This window comes from Balaenoptera physalus (genome assembly GCF_965194825.1).
Source record: "Balaenoptera physalus genome assembly, chromosome: 9".
Lineage (NCBI taxonomy): Eukaryota > Metazoa > Chordata > Mammalia > Artiodactyla > Balaenopteridae > Balaenoptera > Balaenoptera physalus.
The window spans coordinates 96,137,963-96,163,969 of record NC_138888.1 but is presented as its reverse complement, the minus strand read 5'-3'; the positions used below and the strand labels follow the sequence as shown (position 1 = coordinate 96,163,969).

Genomic DNA, 26,007 nt, shown 5'->3' with positions numbered 1-26,007 from the left:
TTGTACATGCTTCTGTCTCTCTTGTTAGGCCTTTTGCTCCCTGGGGCAGAGATGGGCTCCATCCACCTTTGGGTCCGGTGTCTAGAATAGCGCCTGGCTCTAGGCAGACGGTCCCTAAGTGCTTCCTGAAGGGATGAATGAACAGAGGAGTCCCACATCGTTTTTGCATTGCCATTTACTTGTCCGACTTTTCTGTAACGGCAAAGAGAAAGGCCGGAGAGAGCAAGAGGCTGGGAAACCTTTGATGGTTTAAGAAAAATCCCCCAACATTTGGAAATAAGGAGAAAACTTGTTGACAAGTTGCCTGGTAAACAGGGATCATTGTGGACCGACCCAACTAGCTGCCTGCATTTTTGCAGCCGGCCAGCTGGATTTTTACATTTTCACATGGTTATACACGCACCAACATAATATCCTCAATTTTGCCTTTTGTCTCGTAAGGCCTAAAATATTCACGGTCTGGCCTTTTAAGAAACACTTTGCTGACTCCTAGAAGGAGGTAACTTGGTTTGACCTACCCTTTACTATTGATTATGGCATTTTACAACTCTATAAAGTTAGAAGCTATCGTAGAGAAAGTGGATAAGATACAATGATTGTATTTTCTGTTTTGTATTTAGATTTCATCATTTGCTTTTGTTCTCTGTTTATATAAGATCCCTGTTTCCATATCCTCTTTAAATCAGATTTGTCATCTAACAATTTCCTTATTAATGAGTCAAATAAGACTGTGGCATATGCTCACTATCTATTCGTATGACATTCATGCTTTTCACATTTTGGGGTTTGGAGGAGGCAGGCTGGTGGCTCCCGGGCTGGGGGACAGTGCACCTGAGGTGGGAGACCCTCCAGTGTTGTGTAGCCCTAGTTTTAGTCTGTTTCTTCCAAGAAAGTGGTAAGAAAATCGCAAAGAGGTAAGACACCCCATAACTTAGTTTTGCCATGTTTGGCCATCCTGGTTGGGAAAAGGTTGAAATGATAGGACACGTTCCCCATTTTCCAAGGAAAGATTCTTGGGCTTCTCTCCCGTCAACAAGCTAGGTATTTATTCCAGATGTTCAGTATTTCCAGAGCTGCCCTTTTTCTCTCTCAAGAGTTCCCTTTCTGATCCTCTTTCAAGGAGAGTTTTCTCCAGTAAGTTCAAGCAAATACTTGCATGAACAAACCTGAATCAGCGAGGCTTCTTGTATTGGCTAAAGTGGCCTTCGGGTGTTATCTGGGATTTTGATGGTCAGTGCCGTGACACTGTGACCTCTCTTGCTACGTGCCGGGGGATGGGCACTGCTGAGTGTCAGCCGAGCCTTAGACACTAGAAAAGACCATGCCGGCCACAGAGCCAGAGGCCGCGTGTATTGGAATTTGAGTCCTTGTTCTCTAGGAAGCTGAAGTAATTATCATCACTTGGGGTCCGGGGACCTGAGAGGCAGCCTGAGCAGTTGGGTGCACTGGTTGAATGTAGTAGGAGGATGTTTTAATCAGCTTGCCTGTCAATCACCATGACAGCTTACACTTAAATACACCACCATGAGGAGAAAATCTGGACCTGCCAGACATGCTGAAAAACTAGAAGCAAAGTAGCTGCCATCTTCTAGATTAAAGCATTAAGAAGAAAACTACTGAAAATCATATGCATATTTTCCCTTAATTTGTTATAAAATCCAGACACCCATTTCTTCTACAATCAAAATACTAGTTTTGTACATATTTCCCCAAACTAAAATTGTACAGGAGAACTGAGGCTAGAAACACTTGACTATACTCTAAGTATACAGGTGTCTTTTTTTTTTTTTTTTTTTTGTGATCGGCATTTTACGTTTCAAGAAGTTTTATAAGATGTGCAGATTCATAGAAGTAAGAAATTAATGAACTCTGTGCAGACGCAATGGTTGTGAGTGTTCTGAGTTTGGGGCTGTCTCCGCTTGGATCGGAGCAGGCTGTGAACAGGGAAGGGCTGTGAATAGTGTGAGAACGAAGGTGGCAGCATTCGTGAGTCTGTGTCTGGGTGGGTCCCCGAGCACCTCTCCGTCTTGGGTGGCCACTTCCCTCTCTTCAGCAGCGACCACCCTCCAAAGGTAGCCTGGGCCACTGCCACCAAGACTTTTGTGGCTGGTGTCCCGCCTCTCCGGCTCTGGTGCCGACAAAGATTTTCTCCTTGACCAGACCGTAACTCAGGCTCCCCTAAAATTTTCAACTCGGCCTCAACTCTTGGACTTCTGCGTTTGTCTCTTCGTTGTCCAATTTTAGCGTGAAAGCTGTTAAGTAGGTTTGGCCAGAATCTCCCAGCCTCCATATAAATGATCGTCAGGTTCCTCATCCTCTGCTCTCTCCCAGGTTGTGTCTGACCACCTGGCCTGCCTTCAGCAAGAATCCTTTTAGGTCACTTTAGCCAGAATCCCCTCTGACCCCTGATGTTCCTTCTTAGTAATATTCCATCCACTGACCCATTCTGCTCCTTGGCTATAAATTCCCACTTGCGTGTGCTGTGCCCAGAGCTGGGTCCAATCTCTCTCCTCCACTGTGAGACTCCATTGCCGTGGTCCCTACATCCATCGAGATGGGCCCCCGGAATAAAGTCTCCCTTGGCATCTTTAACAAATGTGACTGAGTAATTGTTTCTTTAATGATGCTGGCTGTCTTCATGGGGGCTGCCGCAGCCCAGCCCTCATACCACCAACCCTACCACAGGCCTCCTCACTGCCTGAGACCAGCCAGGGGGACCAGAATTCTCTACATCCATCTCTATCCCCATACTTTCTCTGTACTATTCAGGCCTCAGGCTTCAATGAAATAGGATTTCAAGGAAAACTCAGTGCTTTCTTCTTTATGGGATCCCTCCCTGGTGATTCCCAAACTCACAGAAATTTGCAACTAAGAGTAGCATATGAGAAAGTGCTCATTAGAAGATCTTTTTGAAGGAAAAAGGCATAGCTTTGATCCCAGCATCATTGTAAGGTGACCACCCTTGGCCACAGGGCAAGTCCCTTTGGGCAGGGACTTTCATAGGTTCACCGGTTATTACCGTGGTGGATGAATGCTGACTCTCTTGGGTTACACACGTAGAAGATGGTAAGGTTCAATCAATCATCAGCCACAGGCTTCCCTGGTGGCGCAGTGGTTAAGAATCCTCCTGCCAGTGCAGGGGACACGGGTTCGAGCCCTGGTCTGGGAAGATCCCACATGCCGCGGAGCAGCTGGGCCCGTGAGCCACAATTACTGAGCCTGCGCGTCTGGAGCCTGTGCTCTGCAACAAGAGAGGCCGCGATAGTGAGAGGCCCACGCACCGCGAGGAACAGTGGCCCCCGCTTGCCGCAACTAGAGAAAGCCCTCGCACAGAAACGAAGACCCAACACAGCCAAAAATAAATAAATAAATAAATAAAGGTCTTATTTAAAAAAAAGAAAAAAAAATCATCAGCCACTTGCTGGCTACATGGGTGAATCTTCCCTTTGCCTTTTGTGAAATAACTAAACCAGCTGCGAGGGAGGAAGCCTTGCCTCCTCCCACCTTCTCCAGCTCCCTACCCATCGGGAGATGGCACAGTGTCTTCTCACTATGACTAGGAGCCCTTTTGGATATTAGATTTATCCATTTTGATTTATATAGAGGAATCCATAAAGTTTTTTGCTATTTATTTTTAACTTGTATAAAATCCATATTTGGCTTTCTAATTCTGCTGTCCTCCAACCCTTTCGTTTAGGCATTACTCATGTCCTGGCTGGCTCACGACGGCCATTCTTGGCAGACCTCGTCCATCTATCCATCCATCCATCCATCCATCCATCCATCCATCCAGTCATTCAATAATTCTATGAGTTCCAGTGTATTAAAAATTCAGATTTTTCTGAATTCTCCAAGTATCAAGGAAGAAGTAGAGTAAGGTAATGTCCCAGGTTGCCCAGTGCTCTCTGGCCCCCCCTCTTGCTCTACCATCAATCAGTGTAAATTTGGCTCCAGCAGGCACTGGAACCAATGTTAGTACCATCTCATTTCTATTGCTATTGGCTTCTTAGAGGAAAAGCTACAGAGCCAAACTGGTTGTGAGAAATTAGTGAAATAATTTCAGTTGAACCTCCGCACAAATACCTTGTCATGGTACTTGTCATTGTTCCCACTGGTACCCTCCTCAGATCACAGATTATTAGTCAAGTTGCTAATGACGATGTTACAGTATTAACCACTAACTTTTATTAGTCAACTTCAGTGTGTTGAATGTTATGCTAAGTGTTGGCTAACCCTCACAGCTGTTACTATTTCCATTTTCCAGTTGTGGAGATGGAGGGCTGCTGTTAGTGAAACTGAACAGGACCCTGTGGGGCTCCCGGGCACGGAAGCCTTTCTGTGTCCCTGTTTCTTGTTTGTAGGGAATACACTCCAGCCTCCATGACCTTCCCCGAGTTCCAAAGGGCAGGTTCAAACAGACGCTAATCAGGGAAGGGAGGGGATGGTGAGACAAGGGAAGAACAGTCAAGAAACAATAGTGCAGCCTTGGGGCAGGGTCCTGGTTCCGCCTCAAGGGATACACATAACAATATCTTTCAGCTCTTCTGCAGAACTGAAACCCCCAACAAACGGAAGATGTTAGCATTCTTCCTTCTGGGGAAGATCACAGTTGATAACCTGGAGAAGCTCATCAAGAGACCACCTGAGGCCAGATCAAAGGAATGCAGGTGCTGTACACACCCCGATCCTTATCAGCAGCCCTGCCCTTGAACCATTGCTATAAAACTCCTCACCAAATCCTCCCCCACCCCCCACCCAGGTTGGGCCACACAGTTTTGAGAGGCACGAGCCTGCTGTGTCCCCCTTTGCCTGGCAAAGCAATAAAACTATTCTTTTCTGCTTCACCCAAAGCCCTGTCTCTGAGATTCGATTCCGCACTGGTGCACAGAGGCAGAGTTTTTGGCATCATTAGAACGCAGGATTCATGTTCAGGACCATAGCCCTCCAAGGTCATGGTTTTCTGCTGTGCTTCCTTCCAGAGTCCCCAGGGTCCCTTACACATCCCTGGCAAATACATTACCAGCTTCCTGCCCTCTATCTAAGAGGCACCCAGTTTTCCCCTGCCTCAACTTGGCTCCTTACTTTACCTTCTCCTATTGTTGGATGGGTCTCTAAGTAGCCTGTCAGCTCCCTGGGGAGGAAAAAGGGAGGGGGTCGGGCCCTTGTCTTTCTTATGCTAAGTTCTCCCTATATATGTTCCTGTTTTCAATTGACTGAAAAGAATTGGTCTTCTGATTTTAACTGGCAGGGGTCCCCTGGTAGTTTTCAGGGGAAGAGGCAGTATCTTACTAGCATTTAGGAGGTCTTTGTTTTCTTAGGGGTCCAGAGGGCTTGCTTAGCTGCTTGTACGTTCAAAGGTAAGCACTCCATGCTCAGTGCCTTCGGGCTCTCTGTCTTTCTAATAATCCTGTTTACCGAGGTAGGAGGCAATTTTCTTAAAGTTGCTCAAGGCTCTGCTCCATCAAAGATAAGTGTCTCCCAACTGAGCCTTTTTGTTTGCATTTTGCCCAAGGCCTTTCCCTCTGCCTTCCTCGTCAGTCCCCAGGAAGCCAGAGAGGATGTTAAAGATCCACCTCACTAATTCATAGCCAATTAGGAAGTTTGTTCTGAACATGACTCGAAGGTCGCTTTTCCAGTAGATTTGGAGCCTTGCCCCCTTGCTCTCCAGGGAATTAAAAAATTTTCTTTAATTGGTTAGAAAACAGAATTTTGAAGCTAATGGTGGAAACAGTTCCCAATTTGGGCATAGCTGGTTATACATACACTATGCTTTATTATCAGAAAAAATATTTGCTTTCTATTTTGTAGCTTCGGGCTCAGCCCCTGTATCTTTACGTTTTTTTTCACATCTAACTACTTTGTTTTACTCTGCACAAGTGGAAGCTGATCTAGGGTATACAAATGGGAAGGGACATGATTTTCCTCTTGGCTGATGGTGAAGTGGCTTTCTTCCAAGTTTGAGTTTTGGTCTAATGATTATTTTTCTTTCCTCGGGAAACTGTCTCAGTTTCATCCCGAATTGTGCTACGAAGAGAACTGGAAGCTTTCTTAGGTGGTTGCAGTTCTCTGAGAAAGTGCTTTTGACTTCTGGCAAGATGTACATTAGCTTGGCTGTGGGTTATGTTAAAAAAAAAAAATCTCTTAAGCACAGCAAAAGTTTTGTTCTGTGGGGAAACTAAAAAGCCCAGATTGTGAAGCAAGAGCTATACTTGCTCTTTGCTTTTTTGATGTAGGAAAACTTTAACCTGCATGTCTTAGGGCCCTACCTTTCTACTACGTTGATTCATAGCTTCCGAGAAGTTATTTTGTCAAGTACGGTTTTAAACTGATTGTTGTGGCCTCAAAGTTGAACTGCATGCTTAAGCAAACAAACAAAACCAAAACACTCCCACAGATTTCTGGGTTGGATTCTTTTACCTGGTTCAACATCGAGAGAGTAGCTATCTATTTCCAGATCAAGCTGTTGTGCTGCCGCAGAACGAAAATCCTCCAAGACCCCTCGCACAGCCTTGGTGAGGTTATACGGCACGGATTTAGCAAACTTCATCTTGCTATTCACAATCACACTCCCATTTCTGAAGTTAAGTATTTCAAGTTGCTTAAAACCCGTAAGATTGGATCGTAGATATGGAACCAGCTGCAAAAATAAAAGACGGTTTACTCTTAACGGTGTTCTAAGTGCTCAGCTGTTGCTAATTCCATTTATACTCACATTTCATTATCTGAGGCATAAATTTCAGTTCCTTCTTTATGTTTGTGTTTGGATTGAACATGAGACCAGAACACCACTATTTAATGATCTATTTGCAGTGATTATGTCCCGTATTTCCACTTTCCTGGGTATTGAGATGGATGGGCAGTGATTTTCTTCATGATGAATTGTGAGAACAGAGGATTGAAAAAAAAATCCAGGTCAATGCTATCAGCCAAGCAGGGATGCCAGGTTCAGTTATTAAAAAAAAAAAAAAATCCAAGTAAATAAAAATGTGTTCCAAACTGAGCCCAGGAGCAGACTGACCTATGCCTGGTAAATAGGACATCCATTTGGAAGCAACCAATTTGAAATGACCTATTGAAATAAACAACAGCTGAAACATCACCTCGTCTGTCTGTGCAGGATGCTTCATTTCAACACAAATGTGGTGAAGTGGAAAGAGCAGAGAACTTGGCCGTCAGGAGACTAGGTGTCAGTCCTGTGACTGTCGCTAGCCAGCGGTGTGACCCCATCAAGCCACTTAACTACCGCTGTACCTCAGCGCTCTCACCTGAATTGTGAGGGAGAAGAAAAGTTGTTCCCGAAGGACCTTTCCCAAGTTATAATTTAATAATCTCAAAATGATGCCCCAGAGAATTGTGCTTCACGTTCCCACACCTGTCTCTTATAAGCCACATCCAACATCCATCCATTTTTTTTTTTTTTTTTGGCTGCACTGCATGGCATGTGGGATCTTAGTTCCCCGACCAGGGAACCTGTGCCCCCCTGAAGTGAAAGCACGGAGTCTTAACCACTGGACCACCAGGGAGGTCCCCACGACCATCCTTGAGATCACTTTTCAGAAATGTCTGAAACTCAGCGATGTCTGCTTTGTTTCTGGCCTTGAAAGTGAGCCCTCTCCTTCATGAACCAACACCCACGAACCCAGAGAGGGCACAGATGCAAACTACAATCTCCCAGGCTTGGCCCAGACCTGCTTTTCCTTTGCCCCTGTCCCCACCCCACCAGAATTTTGACTCTGACCCAGACCCACATGTTGGTACCCCTTCCAGTAACCGCCCCCCCCGCACAAGGTCATTGTGAAAATAAAATGAAATTTTATACAAAGTGTGGAACCGCTCTCTCCTGTTTTCTCCCACCTACTTTGACTAGGCTCATTCTCTATGTCTTAACATTGCTTTGGCCTCGGGTGGGAATTCCCTGTCCTCAGCTAGTGTGAAGACAACTAGCTGCTCCCTTCTCCCAAATCATTCTCCTCTTCTTCACGGGAAAGAGGCTGCCCAGGTAGAGACCACATTTCCCAGCCTCCCTTGCAGCAAGCTGTGGCCACGTGACCAGTTCCCACCAATGGAATATGAGTGTAAGAGATGTGAGCGACTTTGGCATCACTTGCTTAGGAAATTGCTTGCCCTGGGCTTCCTCTCTTTCCCCTTCTCACAGTGGAAACAGGGACGAACTGGTGACCTAGCTTTGGCTGCATGAGTGAGGAAACACCCTTGGGGTTGGCAAAGTTATAAGATGAAGGGATTGTGAGTTCCTGGATGATGTTATAGAGCAGAGCCGTCCCACCCACCCAGTGAAAGAGAAATACACTTGTACTCTATTTAAGTTACAGTATTCTTAATCTCTTCATTATGGCAGCCCAGCATGTACCCTAGTTAATACACCTGGGTTCGGTGCCCTGGGACTCTGTTCCTTGAGATTGTCCCAATATCTACTCACCTCATTTGGGGGAGGGGGGAATAGCACAAAGTCTTTACTTTAAAGTTCACCTGAAGCATTGGTGTTTATGTGGTTTTAATTTACATAATGATTTAACTTATATGAAGCTTACAAATATTTTTCCTCTTATTTTCAGAAATTCTGTAATCTTTGTGCTATGCATTGTGTACTTGAGTTTCACTAGCCGTGACTGTGTAGCGGTTCATAGTTCAGCAGTTTTCATTGTGTATGTATTTCTACAAGAGTACATGTGAGTTTGGGGGGTGTTTCATAAATCAGGGTTATATGCCACCATGATTGTCTTCTCACTTTCTTTGTTAGGGCTTGGGATGCTAAGCCATTTACTCAGTTATGTTTTTTTTTTTTAGTTTTATGAGAATTTAAGGGGAACTAAAAAAAAAAAAGAATTCTTACACTTGAACTCTCGGCCTCACTTGTGCTGGACTTTTCTAGCCTTGAACCCTTTCGTCAGATGGCTGGAAAACAGCATGTGGCATTATAACTTAGGAAAAGTCTGCTCATATTGTTTATAAATTCCAAGTTCAGTCTGTGAGTGGCTATGTATTCCTCCTGGGAAAACTAAATCGGGAGGGACTATAATGAAAAGGTCTTAAAAATAAGTTTGTTCCCAGGAAGCTGGGTGGCAGTGGCCCATTGGATCTGAATCCATCTCAACGCTCTAGCTGAACGCTGTCGGCAACAGCTATCTCAGAGGCTTTCTCTTCCACCTTGCATTGCTCAAGACAGCCAGGGATTATATTATAAAATAACAGCAAAAAAAAAAAGAAAGGAGACACACAGATAGCTGTACGCAGTGTCCACTCACCAGCTGTGTGAATCGCTGCTCCAGAGCTTGGTACTCCAGCGAGCTCTTGTTGAACAGGTCAGTGGAGAAGGGCATGTTGGCCACACGCAGACTGAAGAACACCACCAGCTCTCGGCCCCTGGCGGCGACGGTCATGGCGCTGGTGGTGATGTATTGCAAAGCTGGGCCAGGAGTTATGTTCTCCAAGAAATGATCCAGGGTGGAAACATACCCACTGAATCCCAGTACCTCAGAGGATGCGTGAGTGCTGGCGAGATCCGTTCCGTCTAAGTCTCCGACTGTATCTTGACTGCTGATACTCAACCTGCTGTCTTCTGAAGATGCAGGTGAATGTGAAATTTCCTGAGCCAACTGACTGATGGCAGAATAATCATCAGTGGGGATGGTTAGCTGTGGGATTAGTACTGTCTGGTCAAGGGACATTATGTCTGTGGCACTTTGATCAGTCTGAGAAAAGATGCTCGATGCAGTAAAAAAAGGTAGAGTTTCTGATAGGGAGGTAGAGGCCACAGCAGCTGGAGACCAAGAACTGTCCATGGAGGAAGCTCCTGAGACCAATTCATTATGTCCAAGCATCCCCGCAAAGAATAGAAAGCAAAAAAGAAAATCCAAAGTTAAAATTAATTTTGGAAAAATAGCATTTGACTATCTTAATGTCATATTTTATTTTATTTATTTTTAAATTTCTTCGATTTTATTCCAGTTTTGTTGAGATGTAATTGACATACCTCACTGCATAAATTTAAGATGTACAGCATGTTTTGACTTACTTATGTAGTGAAATAATTACCATATTTAGTATCATATTTTAAAAAGCAAATTGGTGGTAATTCCCTGGCGGTCCAGTGGTTAGGACCCCGTGCTTTCACTGCTGAGGGCACGGGTTCAATCCCTGGTCAGGGAACTAAGATCCTGCAAGCCACATGGCGCGGCCAGAAAACAAAAAAGACAAATTGGTACAGAAAGGGCAGGCAGCCCTGTGTCCACACCTAGGGAGACAGAGGGTGGGTCTCTATAACCATTTTATTCAGGCCCAATACTTCTGGATATGCGAGACTAAAAGAGCACCAATTGCCTAGAATTACAGGAATTACTTACTGCCCAGTGAGACACAGCACATCTAGGGACCAGGTGGTAAAAAAGGACTAGGTCAGCAGGTGGCGGCACACCACAGATGGCTTTGGGGTAGACTTGGATCCCACATCCCCATCTGGACCCCCCAGACAATTAGCTGTGCTCTTTTGGCCCGGAGTTTTATTCACCTTCCAATCATGCAAACCTGAATTTTATGTAATTGGATTTTGGGGGGGGATCTCAGTTATCACATTTTGGTAGTTTCATCAATTAAAATTTAAATTACGCTTTTCCAAAATTGGATAATCTGACTGAATAACTTGCCTATTTGCAAAATGATATGGAGAGCGTGAAGATGTGGGTTACACATGTAATTTGAACTTTGTATTGGCCATACAACTAAATATTTGGTAATATTTAAAGGTTTTTTTCATTCCTACATGATTATACCTTGATACTACCACCACTTTGCATTGCTTTCTTGAGTAAGTACATATTGAACTACTGAAGTCCATTCCCTTTTTGGTGCAACATTAAAATCAATAAGTATTTATGAACTAAGAAAGTGGTTATATGAAGCTTTCAGATAAAAATGTTGGTGGGTTATTAAAATATTCCAATAAACCTAAATCTAGAGCCACTGACAGATAATATTTAAGGCATTAGGTAGATCAAAACAGGGAGCTTCCTGTGAATACTTCGGTGGCATTTTGGCAAATATGTGGGAAAGCTGTGTTAAAGTCCAAATGCTAAGCATGATGAATGGACTGTCTGGGTACAGATATCATCTTTGGCCTCTCAGTCAGCTAATTTACTAGAGTGCAATCACCCAAACTGAAAATCCAAGTGATAAACAGCTCTGAAAAGTAGAATCATATTACTTTTATTAGTTTCTTAAAATAAAACCTGTCTGTGGAGAATCTAACCAGATTTCAGAGAAGCACCCCCTTTTCTTCCACCTGGGGAGGATGCCTGGGTGTATCTACCCATAATTCACTCAACTATCAGAAATGATGTTTTGTAACATCCAAGATCTTTCCAGATATACACTCGTAGTTTTATTCAAATCTCTATTGCCATGGCCTGAATGTTTGCATTCTCCCAAAATCTATATGTTGAAATCCTCATCTCCAATGTGACAGTATTTGGAGGTAGGGTCTTTGGGAGGTAATTAGGTCAGGAGGGTGGAGCCCTCATGAATGGGATTAGTGCCTTTATAAATAAAAAGAGACATAAGAGAGATGATCTCTCGCTCTCTCTGCCATGTGAGGATACAGAAAGAAGGCATCTGTGTGCTAACCAGAAAAAAGGCCCTCACCAGGAACTGAATCAGCCTGCAATTTGACCTTGGACTTCCCAGCCTCCAGAACTGTGAGGAAGAAATTTCTGTCATTTAAGCCACCCAGTCTATGATGTTCTGTTATAGCAGCCCAAGCTGACTAAGACATCCTTGGAAAGATCTGGGATAAGTAAATTGAAGGCTTCAAGTACTATCAGTGGTTTGATTTGACTTTGTGCTGGGGGGAAATGCACTTGAATCTGAGCTCCTCTGTGCTCTTCCAGATGGTCAGGGTCAGGGAGGAAGACAATGACAGGTGTCTTCTTTCTGCTCCGAGCCAGCATCTCATTACTCATACCTTTCTCAGTACAGAGATTTTAGTCAGATTAAAACAGTCTGTTGCATTATGTCATCAACCAGCAAACAAGAATTTTTAACTCTTGACCTTTGTGGCATCTTTTTTAAAATTTTTTTTATTTTTTGGCTGTGTTGGGTCTTAGTTGCGGCACGCGGGATCTCTCCTTGAGGCTCACGAGCTCAGTAGTTGTGGTGCACGGGCTTAGTTGCCCCGCAGCATGTGGGGGGCACTTAGTTCCCCGACCAGCGATCGAACCTGCGTCTGCTGCATTGGAAGGCAGATTCTTTACCACTGGACCACCAGGGAAATCCCTGTGGCATCTTAACATTAATCATTCACATTCACAATAAACCCAACCAAGTTATTTCACTGATAGAACCGTTGGCTATTTAAATGTACATTGTTAGATAAAATACAGGACTCCCACTGGAACATACTTATACTAAAACATTATTTGTTGTTTACCTGAAATTCAAGTTTAACTGGTTATCTTGTATTTTTCTTTGTTGAATCTAGCAGCCCTATTTAAGTGTGATTTTAACGGACTCCTCACAGTCTCTCAGCTTGATATTGAAACTACTAAGGCTAGAGTCAATTCCTTTGAAACAAAATATCATCCACACATTACCACTACTTATAAATATATTTAAAATAATTATTCATCAGACTCTTATGCAAAAGACATGCCAGCAACAAAGGCCATCCTAACCTTAAGTTTTTACACTGCAATGGAGAAGTCAAGCACGAAAAGCCAAGGCCATTTATTTCATCATGATGTATGCAAAACAGGTTCAAAATAACTTGACTTTTTAGCTGTCATGTTAGAGCATGTGTAGAGTTCTCATGAGGGCATGAGGTATGTTTATATGTATGTGTGCTGGCGGGGGGGGCGGGGCGGGCGGGGGCGCTGGTAGAAGCCCAGCTGCTGGGTGTAAAGGAAAAGGCTACTTTGGTCACTTTCTGGGCAGGAGATCTTCCCGCAAACAAAGGCCACAGATGAAATGCTCCAAACCAAAGTGGATGAACTCAGGTCCAGCTGAAGCCCAAAGTGAGATAAGCCGGTAACAGGTGAGGATGGGCTCAGTGGGGGCAGCCGGAAGCCCCACTAGTAGCCAGAGGAAGGCACAGAGACGTGTGAGGCAAGTGCAGATGAAAGATCATTCTAAATGCCGCTGGAAAGGGTCACACATCTACATGCACCCACTAATCATAAACATCCGGAGGTCACCTGGTTTATGTTTAAAAACCTAAAAACAAAGATTCCACAGTCTCCTTTAGATCTTCAAGTGACATGGCCAGCAAGTTCTTAATTCTCTATCAAACAAATCCATTCTTATTTATCACAACAAAAAAGTCATCTTCTTTTTGGCATATTATAGAGATAGAACATATGTGTTTACTATTCATTCATTCAGCAAATAGATATTGATGGCCTACTATGTGCCAGACACTGTTCCAGGTGCAGGGGTACATCAGTGAACAAAACAGATAAAAGTTTCTGGCCCCAAGAAGGTTACTATCTAGTGGACGAAGACAGAAAATAAACAAAATAAACAAAGGGAAATATATTCTATACCAGGTGGTGATAAGAGCTAATGAAGTAACATGAAGCAGGAAAGAAGGTGTGAATGCTGGGTTTGCAATTTTATACGGTGGTCATTGAGAGTGCAATATTTAAGCAAGACCTGAAGGAGGTGAGAGAGTTTAGCCATGCAGCAAATGCAAATGAGAAAGCCAGAGAAAGAAGGGTGTCTGTATTGCTCCAGGAACAGCTAGTTGTGAGGGTAGCATAGCCAGAATAAAGTTCTGTACTATCAGTTGAGTGTGAGGGTGACTAAAGATATTTTTAAACACATAAAGTCTCAAAAAATTCCTCCCAGGCACCCTTTCTTAGGATGTGTTTACCTAAAATGATAGGGCAAACCAAGAAATAGGAAGACATGGGGTACTGAAGAAAAGTTAGGGAAATCCCCAGGAAGAAGGTGAAGGGGTCTCTCAGAGAGAAGGGTACTCGAGGTGTAAAAGGAAACTAAGTACATGTGATGCTTATATCACCAAGCCCTCTGCCATTGTACCTTTTTTTTTTTTTAACTTGAGAAAACTACTAATGGATGTGCTCCATAAAACAAGAGAGTGAACTCAGAGGGGCCTGAGATCTAGGGATCAGGGAATCCAACTCAGGAGAAAGGCCAAGGAAATTTTAAGGATGACAGAAAATGGAAATCCCAGGTGACAGCTGTCCAAAAGGCCTGGAGAGTAGTAGTGCAGGAGAAAGAGAAGGTCTTTGAAAATTGGAAGTGATAAGTTACCTGATGTGGAAAATAATACTGGAAATTTCAATGCATAATTTGAAAAGAATTGGCAATAAGTACAAAGAACATTAAGCAAATAAAAAAATCAAAGAAAACATTAATTCCAGGAAAACAGAAAGTAAACATATTTAGAGAAAATAGTTCAGCTGTAAATACATAATGGAAACACCGAATATTGATTCAATAATAGTTATTACCATATTGATAGGGAAGGGTGTTGTAAGAAACTTAAATCCTTATTTGCAATAATAGGAAGTCAGTAAATAGTGTATAAAACAGATGAGTCAAAAGATGAATATTATTTAAAAATATGGCAAGAATAAATGCCAGAAGAAATAGCTGAGTTAAAAGGGAATACTTTTGGTAAGTGGGACTGCACAGTGGGGAAGTGTGAGATAGCAAAATGCTGTATTTGTCAGAATACTTCAATGATTTGGCTTTAGAAATATTAAACGTTTTATTTTGAGACAACTGAATATTCAAATGCAGTTCTAAGAATAGTAGAGAAGGGCATCAGTGAAAATGGCAGAAGAAGAAACTCCAAAAGTCAAGTTGTCCTTCACATTTGAAAGTTACAGGTAGTAAGTAGCTGGGATACAATAAGAAATATATATTAGCCTGGGCCTCCAGTTCCTGACACAGAGCTCCTAAATTTCTGAACCTTGAGCGGCAGCTGGAAAAGTATGCAGTCAAACCCGTTCCAGGGAGAAATTGGGAGCTGTGTGTGTTTGCCGGCTCCCTCTGTGCTGAACCCCAGGGGATGGCCACAGGAAGTGCTTGGTACCCATTTAAAATTGCCTCTTTTGTTTTCTGTGGTTCTGGGGAACTGTGGATGCTGAGCTCCACTGGCTGCCAGAGCTGGGTGATTTGGGAGCCAGTCCCTTTGATGGCAGCCATAAAAGTTGGGAAGCCCCAATTTTTAGCTGGTTGATCAGAAGTACAAGTGACATCTGGGACTTTGGTATCTACAGTAGGGGGCAGTCTTGTGGATCTGAGCTCCTTATCTGTGGGCTCTGCATCAACTCCAGGTGTTTAGTGTCATAATTGAGTTGTAGGACACACAGTTGATGTCTGGAGAGTTGAGAATTGGTTGATGTAGGAAAACCCCCTACACATTTGATATTAGAAGTGCTGTGAATAGAGAAGTAGCTCTTCTTTTAGCAGCCAAACCCTCAGGAGCTTTGATACCCTTCCTGAAGCAATTATCTGATGATACAGTCCAGCCAACTAAAAGATACATCAAAACAGAGAACTCAGGAATACAGAAGCTATGATAGAAGGTTTGAGATTGAGCCTTAAATCCATTTAAATATGGAAATCTGTCCAGCAAGCCATGGGAGTTGGGAGTTGTGGCTGCAGAATCCATTTTAAATTGATAAACCTTGACAATGTAATATACTCGTCTAATTATCAAAACTTGGGACGTGGGGGAGTGAAGACGGTTGGACTATGTTCTGGAGTGTTCTGATAATCTTACCTTTTATGACAGTACATCAAAAATGCTGCCTAATGGTGGTATGTACAGTGTAAATGATAATGACTCCAAATTAATATTTTAGGTAATCTTTTTTCTTAGCCTTTAGGGATGTTTTAAGAATGAGTATCTCATAAAGTAAGGAAGAGGGAGACCTTCAAGATGGCGGAGGAGTAAGACGTGAAGATCACCTCTCTCCCCACAAATACATCAAAAATACATCTACATGTGGAACAACTCCTACAGAACACCTGCTGAACACTGGCGGAAGACCTCAGACTTTCCAAAAGGCAAGAAAATCCCCACATACCTGGGTAGGGCAAAAGAAAAAAGAAAAAATGGAGACAAAAGAATAAGGAAGGGGCCTGCACCTCTGGGAAGGAGCGGTGAAGGAGGAAAAGTTTCCACACACTAGGAAGCCCCTTCACTGGCAGGGATGAGGGCTGGGCAGGAGGGAAGCTTCGGAGCCACGGAAGAGAGCACAGCAACAGGGGTGCGGAGGGCAAAGCGGAGAGATTCCTGCACAGAGGATCGGTGCCGACCAGCACTCAGCAGCCCGAGAGGCTTGTCTGATCACCTGCCAGGGCAGGTGGGGGCTGGGAGCTGAGGCTCAGGCTTCGGAGGTCAGATCCCAGGGAGAGGACTGGGGTTGGCTGCGTGAAGACAGCTAGTGTGCCACTGACGAGCTAGTTAGCTGGGAGGGAGTCTGGGAAAAAGTCTGGACCTGTCGGAGAGGCAAGAGACCATTGTTTTGTGGTGCGTGAGGAGAGGGGATTCCTGCTCTGTGTGCCCACAGAAGGCAGAGCACCACCTAAGCGAGCTCCAGAGATGGGTGTGAGCTGCGGCTATCAGCTGGGACCCCAGAGATGGGCATGAACTGCTAACGCTGCTGCCACTGCCACCAAGACTCCTGTGTGCAAGCACAGGTCACTACCCACACCCCCCCAGGAGCCTGTAAGCCCGCCACTGCCAGGGTCCCATGATCCAGGGACAACTTCCCCAGGAGAACACACGACACACCTCAGGCTGTTGCAATGTCAAACAGGTCTGTGTCACCGCAGGCTTGCCCTGCATTCCAGTTATGACTACCGTACCCCTCCCTTTCCCTGGCCTGAGTGAGCAAGAGAGCCCTGATCAGCTATTGCTTTAACCCCCTCCTGTCTGGGTGGGGAACAGACACCTGAAGGCAGCCTACACTCAGAGGCAGGGCCAAAACCAAAGCTGAACCCCAGGAACTGTGCGAACAAAGAAGAGAAAGGGAAATTTCTCTCTGCAGCCTCAGGAGGAGCAGATTAAATCCCCACAATCAACTTGATAAACCCTGCATCTGTGGGATACCTGAATAGACAATGAATGTTCCCAAAATTGAGGCAGTGGATTTTAGGAGCAACTGTAGACTTGGGCTTTGCTTTCTGTGTCTGATTTGTTTTTGGTTTTATGTTTTTCTTAGTTTAGTTTTTAGTGCTTGTTATCATTGGGGGATTTGTTTGGTTGCTCTCTTCCTTTTTAAAAATTTTTTTCTTATTTATTTATTTTTGTAATTTTATTATTATTTTTTTCTTTTTTCCCTTTTTGTGAGTGTGTATGTGTATGTTTCTTTGTGTGATTTTGTCTGTTTACGTTTGCTTTTATTATTTCTCCTAGGGTTCTGTCTGGTTTTGTTTGTTTTTTCTTTTTATGAGTGTGTGTGCGTATGTTTCTTTGTGCGATTTTGTCTGTTTAGTATTGCTTTTACTATTTGGTTTGGCGTTCTATCTGTCCTTTTTTTTTTTTCTTCCTCCATTTTTTCCTTTTCTTCTGAGCCATGTGGTTGGAAGGGTCTTGGTGATCCGGCTGGGTGTTGGGCCTGAGCCTCCAAGGTGGAAGAACCAAGTCCAGGATATTGGACCACCAGAGACCTTCCGGCCCCATGTAATATCAATCAGTGAGAGCTCTCCCAGAGATCTCCGTCTCAACACTAAGACCCAGCTCCACCCAATGGCCAGCAAGCTCCAGTCCTTGACGCCCCATGCCAAACAACTAGCAAGACACGGACACAACCCCACCCATTAGCAGAGAGGCTGCCTAAAATCATAATAAGGCCACAGACACCCCAAAACACACCACTGGACATGACCCTGCCCACCAGAAAGACAAGATCCAGCCCCACCCACCAGAACACAGGCACCAGTCCCCTCCACCAGGAAGCCTACACAAGCCACTGAACCAACCTCACCCACTGGGGGCAGACACCAAAAATAACGGGAACTACGAACTTCCAGCCTGCGAAAAGGAGACCCCAAACACAGTAAGTTAAGCAAAATGAGAAGACAGAGAAATATGCAGCAGATGAAGGAGCAAGCTAAAAACCCACCAGACCAAACAAATGAAGAGGAAATAGGCAGTCTATATGAAAAAGAATTCAAAGTAATGATAGTAAAGATGATCTAAAATCTTGTAAACAGAATGGAGAACACAAGAAACATTTAACAAGGACCTAGAAGAACTAAAGAGCAAACAAACAATGATGAACAACACAATAAATGAAATTAAAAATTCTCTAGAAGGAATCAATAGCAGAATAACTGAGGCAGAAGAAAGGATAAATGACCTGGAAGATAAAATAGTAGAAATAACTATCACAGAGCAGAATAAAGAAAAAAGAATAAAAAGAATTGAGGACAGTCTCAGAGACCTCTGGGACAACACTAAACTCACCAACATTCGAATTATAGGGGTCTCAGAAGAAGAAGAGAAAAGGAAAGGGTCTGAAAAATATTTGAAGTGATTATAGTCAAAAGCTTCCCTAACATGGGAAAGGAAATAGTCAATCAAGTCCAGGAAGCACAGAGAGTCCCATACAGGACAAATCCAAGGAGAAACATGCCAAGACACATATTAATCAAACTATCAAAAATTAAATATAAAGAAAAAATATTAAAAGCAGCAAGGGAAAAACAACAAATAACATACAAGGGAATCGCCATAAGGTTAAGAGCTGATCTTTCAGCAGAAACTCTGCAAGCCAGAAGGGAGTGGAGGACATATTTAAAGTGATGAAAGGGAAAAACCTACAACCAAGATTACTCTATCCAGCAAAGATCTCATTCAGATTGGGCAGAGAAATTAAAACCTTTACAGACAAGCAAAAGTTAAGAGAATTCAGCACCACCAAACCAGCTTTACAACAAATCCTAAAGGAACTTCTCTGGCAGGAAACACAAGAGAAGAAAAAGACTTACAAAAACAAACCCAAATCAACTGAGAAAGTGGTAATAGGAACATACATATCGATAAATACCTTGAATGTAAATGGATTAAATGCTCCAACCAAAAGATACAGACTGGCTGAATGGATAAAAAAAAAAACCTGTATATATGCTGTCTACAAGAGATCCACTTCAGACTAAGGGACACAAAGAAACTGAAAGTGAGGGGATAGAAAAAGATATTCCATGCAAATGGAAATCGAAAGAAAGCTGGAGTAGTGATACTCATATCAGACAAAATAGACTTTAAAACAAAGAATGTTACAAGAGATGAAGAAGGACACTACATAATGATCAAGGGATCAATCCAAGAAGAAGATATAACAATTGTAAATATATATGCTCCCAACATAGGAGCACCTCAATACATAAGGCAAATACTAACAGCCGTAAAAGGGGAAATCGACAGTAACACAATAAAAGTAGAGGACTTTAACACCCTACTTTCACCAACGGACAGTTCATCCAAAATGAAAATAAATAAGGAAACACAAGCTTTAAATGACTTATTAGACCAGATGGACTTAAGTGATATTTATAGGACATTCCATCCAAAAACAACAGAATACACTTTCTTCTCAAATGCTCATGGAACATTCTCCAGGATAGATCATACCTTGGGTCACAAATCAAGCCTCGGTAAATTTAAGAAAATTGAAATCATATCAGGCATCTTTTCCAACCACAACGCTATGAGACTAGATATCAATTACAGGAAAAAAACTGTAGAAAATACAAACACACAGAGACTAAACAATATGTTCCTAAATAACTAAGAGATCACTGGAGAAATCAAAGAGGAAATCAAAAAATACCTAGAAACAAATGACAATGAAAACAAAATAAACCAAAACTTATTGGGACAAATGAAGTAACAGTGACATGAATTTGACATTCAGTGATGTTGTAGCTTTTAACAGCATGGTTATATTTCCGTTCTGAATGGTTTCTGAATCATTTATTCCAAGATTATGGAAAAGGTTGTGATTTTCCAGCTTTGACTTGCAAAGCGAAATAATCAATATATTTTTCTCTCTACTAATAATTTCATATGTACCTGAGAGAATGATGAAGATTAATATTACATGTAGTGTGCATTTGGGACTGTGGAAGACCCACAACACATTACATGGTATGGTAGCCTCTAATGGGGTCACTGATGAGCCTTACTTCCTGTTTTTAATATCCCTGTAGTGTCCCCTCCCACACTGCAGAGGCTGACTTCCATAGCGTGCTATACAAACGCTGATGCATGATTCTGAGGTTAGGTCATACAACATATTACTTCTTCCACCTCGTTCCCTTGAATCAATTGCTCTGGAGGGAATCAGTTGCCATGTTGTGAGGACACTCAAGCAGCCATGTGGAGATGCTTGTATGAGGAAGAACGGAGGCCTTCTTGAGGCCAGTTTGCAAGACGTGTGAGTCATCTTGGAAGAAAATCCACCAGCCCCTGTCAAGTCTTAAGATTATAGCCTCAGCTGACATCTTGACTGCAACCTCATGTGCGACTCTGAGCCTGAACCGCCCAGCTAAAGTTTTACATAGATTTCCAACCTGCAGAAACTGGGAGAGACGATAAATGCTCATTGTTGCTGTCAGTCACCAAGTTGTAGAGTCATTTTATATGCAGCGACAGATAACCAATCCACATAGAACCCCTTAAAGACCTGGCATCGCAGGATTTAAGTCTCCCAGTCTCTAACTCTGGCTTTTATCAGAATACCACAAAGGATCTGGCTTTGGTTTAGGATATTCTTTTTTTTTTATTAAAAATTAAAAAACATTTTTGGGGCTTCCCTGGTGGCACAGTGGTTGAGAATCCGCCTGCCAATGCAGGGGACACGGGTTCGAGCCCTGGTCTGGGAAGATCCCACATGCCACGGAGCAACTAGGCCCGTGAGCCACAACTACTGAGCCTGCGCGTCTGCAGCCTGTGCTCCTCAACAAGAGAGGCCGCGATAGTGAGAGGCCCGCGCACCGCGATGAAGAGTGGTCCCCGCTTGCTGCAACTAGAGAAAGCCCTCGCACAGAAACGAAGACCCAACACAGCCAAAAATAAATAAATAAATAAATTAATTAAAAAAAAAATAAAAATTAAAAAAAATTTTTTTTAAATTGAGGTGTAGTTTTTTGTTTTTTTTGCCACGCTGTGTGGCTTGTGGGATCTTAGTTCCCCAACCAGGGATTGAACCTGGGCCTCAGCAGGGAAAGTGCCGAGTCCTAACCACTGGACCACCAGGGAATTCCCTATTGAAGTATAGCTGATTTACAATGTTGTGTTAGTTTCACATGTACAGCAAAGTGATTCAGTTATATATATATGTGTGTGTGTATATATATAAATATATAAATTCGTATATATATTCTTTTTCAGATTCTTTTCCTTCATAGGTTATTACAAAATATTGAGTATAGTTCCCTGTGCTATACAGTAGATCCTTGTTGGTTATCTATTTTATATATAGTAGTGTGTATATGTTAATCCCAAACTCCTAATTTATCCCTTCTGCTTCTTCCCCTTTGGTAACCATAAGTTTGTTTTCTATGTCTGTGGGTCTATTTTCGTTTTGTAAATACATTCATTTGTATTTTTTTTTTTTAGATTCCACATATAAGTGATATCATATGATATTTGTCTGACTTACTTCACTTAGTATGATAATCTCTAGGTCCATCCATGTTGCTGCAGATGGCATTATTTCCTTCTTTTTTATGGCTGAATAATATTCCATTGTGTGTGTGTGTGTGTGTGTGTGTGTGTGTGTGTGTGTGTGTGTGTATATATATATAATATCAGTATTCTAATCTGCAATGGGGACATTAGATGCCAGTCCATTTACAGGGAATCTTTTAGAACAGGGTGTGTGTTTGTGTTTATGGTGGGAAGAAGGGGAGGAGTGAGTAGACGGAAGGACTGAGAGACAGACATAGCTTGTGCATTTAGGAACGTGGTTTCTATCCTCAGTGTTGCCGCTCTGAATTGTATTTACCTAATCTAGGTCGCCGTAGGCGACTTCCATGCTAGGTGTCCCCAACCCAACCAGTTCAGTACCCTTTTTCTAACAAATATTTGGTAATGCCCCCTTATGATCCTGAATGACCTTCATCAAGAATGTAACCAAGCATATATACACTTTCAAAAAAGTCAATGCGTTGTTCAAACTGTAACATAAACGGGGGGAAGGGTTGGGGGGAGGGATAGATTGGGAGGCTGGGATTGACATGTACACACTGCTATATTTAAAATGGATAACAAACAAGGACCTACTGTACAGCACAGGGAACTCTGCTCAATATTATGTAACAACCTAAATGGGAAAAGAATTTAAAAAAGAATAGATACATGTATATGTAAAACTGAATCACTTCCCTGTACACCTGAAACTAACACAACATTGTTAATCAACTATACTCCAATATAAAATAAAAAGTTAAAAAAACTGTAACATAAAGGAGAAATAAAAGGAAAATAATTTATAATAGCACAATATGTAATTCAAAAGGCATTATAGCACCATAAGACATAATAAAGCAGTAAGATTCCTGTATGTACTTATATGTAAACATCTATAAACATCATTGTGGATTCCACAGCTACAATGGCAGACAGACTCAGATGTTGTATTGGCCACATAAACGGAATGATCACCACTGTCATAAGAGAAGTAGTGATTTCCTGAATTGTTGGTTAACACTTCGTAAAGTTCATTATACACATTGGTTGAATTTGCAGAAAGCTCAGGTTAAATTAAATTTTGCAAAATACATTTTGCAAATTCTACTTATATAAAAAAAGAAGTGTCAGGAAAGAATGTAAAGGACTTAAGTGTCTTACCTAGTGCACTTTCTGGGTTTTCTGATCTATAGGGGTCTGTGCCTTTTATCGTTTTTGCAATCTTTTAGTTGTAGTATGCTTAGAGTAATGCAAATTATTCTTGTCCATGAAAGACAAAGGAATCCATTCATCAGGTGGAATATAATTGACTATTTTTCTGTGGCTATTGGCCAGTTTTGCATAAACTTGTAAATTTTTTTCCTCATTTTTAATTACTGATTGTGTTGTTTGAATTCTCCTTCAAACTGGTCATAACGTCTTACTTGTTTCCTCATTAGTAATTTGTTAAATATAATCTTTGACTCATGTTCATTTTATATTTGTATGAGAGTAATGATTTTACCTTTTAATAAAGTTTTACTTTAACAGGAGTTAAGGTCCAGGCTTAGAAATTTACATTTTTCCGCCCCCCCCCCCCACCATATACATGAATATCTAGCAAGATATACAAAAGTATTAGTGGAAGCAGATAACTTCTTTGTTGTGTAGTATTGTCCTGCATATTAGAGAATTTCTCTTCCCACGAAGTATTAGCTGTGCCCTCCCATTACTGAGGCAACTAAGAAGTGTCTCTGTCACTCACATTCTCAAGACACATCCTGCAGGGCTGTATTGCCCCATTGAAAATTACTCTTGACAATATTGAACTTGACTTGAGCTTTACCAAAAAATAGCTATGGTTAAGAACTCCCACTCACCTCAACCCTTTTGCTTTCTGAAATCACCCCACCCTTTTTTGTTCTGGGAAAGGGTTAACTGCAAAGAATCCCCCCTTCCTCATGTGACTCGGATGAGACTCACTTTTTCTCCTGACTCCCATAAGACTCAGCCTCTATGAAACCTCAGCCCACTTTTTCTGTTTGACACATTCCTCATTAATGAATGTTCCCCCTGTTGTAATAGTCTGAATGAAAGTGTGTCCTTAATTGTCTGGTATATTTTGTATTACACGCTGCTCTAAGCTCTAATTTTACCAAATGACGTGTACATGTGAATTCTTCATCCATTCCTTAAAACAATCATCCCTCACATTTACTGAACACATACTAGGTACCAGTATAATCTGGTAATTTAAATCAATTGCTAGAGATGAATTTATGGCTATTTTTAAAGCATGTTGGCTTAAGGTCAAGGACTAGAACAGCCAACCCAGAGAGAAGTAATTTTTCAGTTAATCCAATGGTCATTTTTATAGAGAACCAGTGGAATCATTGTTTAAAAGTTTGCTGGAATCCTGCTTTTTCCGTAAAATCAAGCTTTCTGTATATTCAAGAAAGCATGCAAGAAGAGTAAAAAAGCATTAGACTTGGAATATTTGAATATTTGATTCAATTCTGCTTTTACTTCAATCATTCATTCATTTAGTGAATATTTATTGCATATTGAGCTGTGCCAGGCATGCTCTTATTTTTTGGTTACATTGTATGTACCAGGCACAATTCTCCTTTTTTTTAGATTTTTTAAACTTATTTTTTTTTAATTGAAGTATGGTTGATTTACAGTGTTGTGGTAATTGCTGCTGTACAGCAAAGTGACTTAGTTATACGCATGTATACATTCTTTTTTATATTCTTTTTCGTTATGGTTATCCCAGGAGATTGAATATAGTTCCCTGTGCTATACAGTAGGACCCATTGTTTATCCATTCTATATGTAATAGTTTGCATCGACTAACCCCAAACTCCTAGCCCATTCCTCCCCCCAGGCACAATTCTAAGCATTGTACATACTAACTTAATCTTCACAAGAACCCCATGAAATAAGTACTGTTATGACCATTTCACAGATGGAAAACTGAGGCACTTGCCCAAGACTGCAAGTAGTTAGCTGGGGTTTGGATGCACATATCAGACTCCAGAACCCTCCTCACTGCACTGCTGACACGAGAGTGGTGAATATTGCAGACCCAGCGCTTGTCTTCAGGGAACTTTCCATCTTCAAGCAGTAACTATACAATCACAAATGTGCCAAGTGCTGTGAAAGAGGACACCTGGCGTGCTTTGGGAGACATAAAAGGGAGGCCTAACTCTCATTAGCTGGTGGGTCTGTGTTTGTGAAAGAAGACTGATAAGACCGGTAAGCCCTGCTGGCTTTAGGGATGTGGTGAGAAGCAAAGCCAAACACAAGAAAGCAAAATTCAGCAAGTGCAATTCTTTGAGCCACAAACGGTTATCGTTTGTAGAAACCAAGCTGGTGTACCCTGGAGATGCAAGTCTGGCTTTAGGAGAGAGTGTCTTCAGAGAATGGCCTTAAGCAATTTTGACTGTGAACTAATAAAATCAAAGCAAGAGATATTTTTAAAAAATAACACAAAGATTTTAGTGTGGATTTGGAAAATTGTTTACCTCACAAAAAGTTTTCATAAGAATATCATCAGAACACTGAAGGTAGGTTTAATGAGGATTTTCTTAATTGCAATAAATATTCAACAGTTTAAATGAAAATAAAGTTGATTGAAAAGTCAAACATGCATTTTGAAGGATGATCAGAGAATATCAGAGAATATTGATTTTCATGCAGACATTTTTCTACCAGTAAATGGAAGAAATGCAGTCTGGATAAGAATTTTAGAGGAATGCTGCCTTTTCTTTGGGGAAAGTGGGCAGCTGTAAAATCACAGGGGAATCAGATCTAAAATGGAGCATCTCTACTGGCTTGGAAATGTGTGTGCCAGGAACACATGCGCCCTCAGGGCAGAGCCCAGGCCTTCGTTTAAGGGAGCTCCTTGCCCAGAGGACTCTGCACAAGCCAAATAAGGACTCATGTTTGGTCTGTGAATGAGAAGCTGACAGTCAGGGCTCAGTTAGTGGTGGTCAGTCCCTGGCGTGCACCCAGCTCCTAGAGCAGGCAGAGAATATGGGTTATAATACGGAGTCTGGCCATGTCCTAAGCACATCTGAAATACGAGTTCTCTTCAGAGTATAACTCTGATGTCTTGAAAAAGCACATGAAAAGATGCTCAACATCACTAATTATTAGAGAAACGCAAATCAAAACTACAGTCAGGTATCACCTCACACTGGTCAGAATGGCCATCATCAAAAAGTCTACAAACAATAAATGCTGGAGAGGGTGTGGAGAAAAGGAAACCCTCCTCCACTGTTGGTGGGAATGTAAATTGGTACAACCATTATGGAGAATAGTATGGAGATTCCTTAAAA

General features: G+C 42.1%; 1 protein-coding gene and 1 long non-coding RNA gene across 2 annotated transcripts in view; both read right to left on the bottom strand.

Moving 5' to 3' along the window:
* LOC309666676 overlaps positions 1 to 26,007 on the bottom strand; it is a 314,729-nt gene that overhangs the window by 204,135 nt on the left and 84,587 nt on the right. The gene's annotated exons all lie outside the window — the stretch shown is intronic.
* The window catches only part of IMPG1 (interphotoreceptor matrix proteoglycan 1), a 124,565-nt gene that overhangs the window by 20,163 nt on the left and 78,395 nt on the right, over positions 1 to 26,007 (bottom strand). Inside the window, exons 15-16 of the mRNA XM_082474038.1 lie at positions 9,264 to 9,908; positions 6,418 to 6,637 (exon numbers count right to left, since the gene is read on the bottom strand). Of these exons, the coding sequence (XP_082330164.1) occupies positions 6,418 to 6,637; positions 9,264 to 9,908 (865 nt within the window). The remainder of the gene's footprint in view (positions 1 to 6,417; positions 6,638 to 9,263; positions 9,909 to 26,007) is intronic.